The sequence below is a fragment of the Notothenia coriiceps genome, unplaced genomic scaffold (genome assembly GCF_000735185.1).
Source record: "Notothenia coriiceps isolate Sejong01 unplaced genomic scaffold, NC01 NC01_scaffold00037246, whole genome shotgun sequence".
In the NCBI taxonomy this organism is placed as follows: domain Eukaryota; kingdom Metazoa; phylum Chordata; class Actinopteri; order Perciformes; family Nototheniidae; genus Notothenia; species Notothenia coriiceps.
The window spans coordinates 18,341,576-18,345,438 of record NW_011369947.1 but is presented as its reverse complement, the minus strand read 5'-3'; the positions used below and the strand labels follow the sequence as shown (position 1 = coordinate 18,345,438).

At 40.5% G+C, this 3,863-nt stretch overlaps 2 protein-coding genes across 2 annotated transcripts in view; one reads left to right on the top strand and one right to left on the bottom strand.

Annotated features, from left to right (window-relative positions):
• The window catches only part of LOC104966482 (adenylate kinase 7-like), a 7,339-nt gene extending 4,077 nt beyond the window's left edge, over nucleotides 1-3,262 (top strand). The window contains exons 4-9 of the mRNA XM_010795669.1: nucleotides 245-373; nucleotides 453-518; nucleotides 631-828; nucleotides 1,961-2,178; nucleotides 2,412-2,570; nucleotides 2,650-3,262. Of these exons, the coding sequence (XP_010793971.1) occupies nucleotides 245-373; nucleotides 453-518; nucleotides 631-828; nucleotides 1,961-2,178; nucleotides 2,412-2,570; nucleotides 2,650-2,685 (806 nt within the window). The 3' untranslated portion in view covers nucleotides 2,686-3,262. The remainder of the gene's footprint in view (nucleotides 1-244; nucleotides 374-452; nucleotides 519-630; nucleotides 829-1,960; nucleotides 2,179-2,411; nucleotides 2,571-2,649) is intronic.
• Nucleotides 1-3,863, bottom strand: part of LOC104966019 (AP-1 complex subunit beta-1-like) — a 373,094-nt gene that overhangs the window by 115,794 nt on the left and 253,437 nt on the right. The gene's annotated exons all lie outside the window — the stretch shown is intronic.

Sequence of the window (3,863 nt, the reverse complement as noted above, 5' to 3'; positions counted from 1 at the left end):
CTATTGTGTTGTCTGTCTGGCTGTTTGTTTACAAAAAACTAAAATAAAAAAATAAAAAAGTTCTTCATTTGTATTCAACCATAGCCAACCACACATCTCGGACACGTGGTTGTGAACATGTTTAAACATTGTCCTGAGCCCTTTGCATTCAGTCTGTCTGCAGATTGATTATTGATGGATCGTTTGTGCATAGTGAGTATTTAGTTCCTTGCTTTATGATTAAACCTCTGTGTTGATCCTTCAGGGCGACTGGCTGACTATCTGGTTTTTGACATTTTGCAAGAAAAGCTGAATTCGCCGCCATGCAGGAACCAAGGATTCGTTCTCGATGGCTTCCCCAAGACCTACGAGCAAGGAAAGCTGATTTTCTCTGGTAAGTTTCGTTCCATCCACGTAATAACTGTTTAATGCTACAACAACAACTAAACTAATGTGGTGTTTTCAACCTTCAGAGGAGGACCCAGAGAACCAGGATGTGATGATCAAAGCACCTTTATACATCAAGAAGATCACCCCAGGTGGTTGATTCACTTCTTACTTGAATTGACCAGAAATGAAACCCAGATGAACTCCGCTGAACTATCTCCTCATAGGAAACATTCTTATTGTACTGTTTTAATGTTTTTGCAGAGCATGTTTTCGCCCTCAATGCGACGGATGGCTTTCTGACGCAGAGAGCTCGGGGGCTTCCACAGAGCGTGGCAGAGGAGATGAGATACACCGAGGAGGAGCTTTCCTCTCGCCTGACCAGATACAGAGAGCTCAGTGCCGCCGAGGAAACTCTGCTGGACTACTTCGATGAGCTCGAGATTCACCCAGAACATATTGGTATTTGAATCAAAGACAAATAGTTCATCGAAAAACATAAACAAGACAAACACATTATTGCAAGATGCATCAATTGCAGAATATTTATCTCCAATGTAGAAAATCGGAGAAATGCTGATTTCTTGCCGTTTTTAAAGTTGTATATGATGCAGCTAAGACAAATATGGGCATGTCTTTGTCTTTTTGTAGTCGCCAGATTTCTTTGGTTCACATTTCAAAGAGCACTTTGACTTTTCTGTTTGAAAACATATTTCAACATTTATGGAAATGCACTTTTTCGTTTTCTTGTTGCTTTCCCGCCATGAATTCATCTAATAGTGTAACCTCATGACAAACATCATAATGTCCTGCAGAGACACTTGTAGGCAGTGGCGGCGCCAGGGTATGGCTGGGGTAGGCTACAGCCATACCAAGAAATGGCTTAGCCCCACCATGAAAAATGATGTTAAAGTAAGCAAAATAAAGTCCGCCAACTCGCGCGGAGTAAATTGCACAGACAGCAGTTAGTAAGATTGATTTCAGTAGCCACTTGTCTGGAAATACCAAAGACTAGAAACGGTTTTGAAAACTTTTGTCACGTAGTGATCGTCTTCTCAATAGAACATCTTTGATAATGTCTTCTGGCCAATCAGAATCAAGATAACGGCGTGGTGTTGTTGCAGGAAGTCCCGACGGAGAATACTTTTGCGGTAGTGCAATGAAATAAGACCCCACGGTTTGATGATTGATAGGTGTGTGGGCCGTCTTTCATTTTGACACACAGAACAATGGGGGCTATCCACCCTTATCCACAATGTAAAGTAATTCACACAGCCTCTTCCCTCTCCTCTCTGTGAGGAGCAGCAGGTTCATCTTTCAGAACAAAGTAACAAAAAACTAAAATGGCATTCATTTTTTTAAATGTGTAGTAATAGATTTATTTATTTTTCTTCTCAAGAGAGTACCAGAATGTGTATTTTATGTTGTCAAGGGGGGCGATATAGCGTGTATTTAATTGCATCGCAAATACTAACTTGAGCCCCACCACTGTATGGGTTAGCCCTACCATAGATTACCCAACAAACATACTCTGGAGCCGCCACTGCTTGTAGGTTGTGTTTCTTCACAGTGATGGTGTCTTGTTCCTCTCCAGAGGTCACTACAGATGATCCAGAGTACGCAGACGTTGTGAAGAAGATCACAGAGCTGGTGGGGGTTCCTAAAAACTATGGGCTGAGTCGGGAGGAGAAGAAGGAAGAGGAGAGAAACAAGGAGGAAGAGAGGAAACAGAAAGTGGCTGCAGAGGCTGCTGAGAGGAAACGCAGGAACGAGGCAGCGCTGGCCGAGATGGCTGCTCAGTACGACGAGTGGGTAAGTGCTGCGTGTTACAAGGACTCAAGGCTTTTCTTGTCATGTGTGCATAGCTACAGTGTAGTCATGGCAATTACATTAGTAGGTCACAGGCTCCTCAAACAGTGCAACACAATAACACAGATAATAGAAATAGAATATTGTAGAAATAGTCTATATACAAGTAATCGGAATATTGATATATATAAGTTGTAAATTCTAACATCCAATCGAATGCTCTTGTCATTTCTTAGCAGGAGAATTTGTCAGAGGTGCAGCGGCAGGAGAAGGAGCTTCACGACGCTCACTCGCTTCCTCTGAGGAATTACCTGATGAAGTACGTGATGCCCTCGCTCACTGCGGCCATGACAGAGTGCACCAGGATCAAACCAGAGGACCCCGTGGACTTTCTGGTAATCAGAAAGCAGAGCCTAGCTGTTGAATATGTGTACGTTGATGCATCAGCTGACACTTCATGGGTTTTTCTTGCAGGCTGAACATCTCCTACGGAAAAACCAACAAGAATGACGAGGAAATGACCCGATAGATGATTTAGCCATTGGTATTTTCTTACTTGAACCTCTTGCGTCGTGCTAAATATCAATAAGAATGATATGTAAAAAAGTGTACTGTAATTAAGAAATGTGATATACTTACATTTAGTCCATGTCATTTGTCTAAATAGTTCAATATGAAAACTTGAATGTAATGTAGAGAAAATATTAATTAATGTATTTCTTGCACGTTATGTGATTCATTAAACTTTCATTTTGGCTACAAGATACAACTGTGCATGCAGAATGTGAAATCTCAGGGTTCAACTTGAAGTCTGCTCTTTCAACACAAGGTGGTGCAGACATCCTACCAAACAAAAGCTATATGTCACAAGCTATAAAAGCTTCTTGGATTAAAGTGTCTCTATAAGTATGTTTTTCAATTCCACTTATAGACGAGAGAGTTCTCATGTAGTTGGATGCTTTGAAAATGTGTCATGCTTTGCTGTGCTTTTATAAAAAATTAGTCGGGTGGGGGGAAAGGGCCTTTGTTATAAAATGGGTCATAAAATAAGAACGTTTGGCTCTAATTGTTGTGGAAATAAAGTGGTGTCTGGAATTTGCTTTGATGCTTTGTGATGGAGAAACTATGCAATCCACTTAGAAAACTGTCTGAAGAGTCGCTCATATGGAGAATAAATCACTTCCTGTTACTTAGTCACTTTACAGTATGTGCCAAGTCTTACCACAATTAATGACCAGAATAGTATTTTATAGGTTAAAAAAGCTTTATATATAAGCTATATAATTGTTCCTGTTACGTGGTGGTTTCAGTAAATAGAAACTTTGTTTTTTTTGTACAGTAACCTTTACTAAATATTATATTGTCTCATCTCCTTAAAGTGGACCTATCATGCTATATTTGAATAATATAGTGTAGGACCATACCTATATAAGGCATATTTATACTTTTTATTTTTCAAAATACCAAACAGATCATGCATTTTAGCCATTCCTTATTTTGCTCAATTTAACACTGTCTTTGCATCATGGGCTGATTCTGTGAGAACAGCACCATCTACAGGCCTGACATATGTACTACAGCGTCTCCAGCGCTTTCGAACGGTAATCTCCGTGGCTGTCTCCTCCTGATTGGTGGAGTTGGCCCAATAGCCGTAGCGCCACTTCTGTGACGTCATAGAAGTGTTCAAA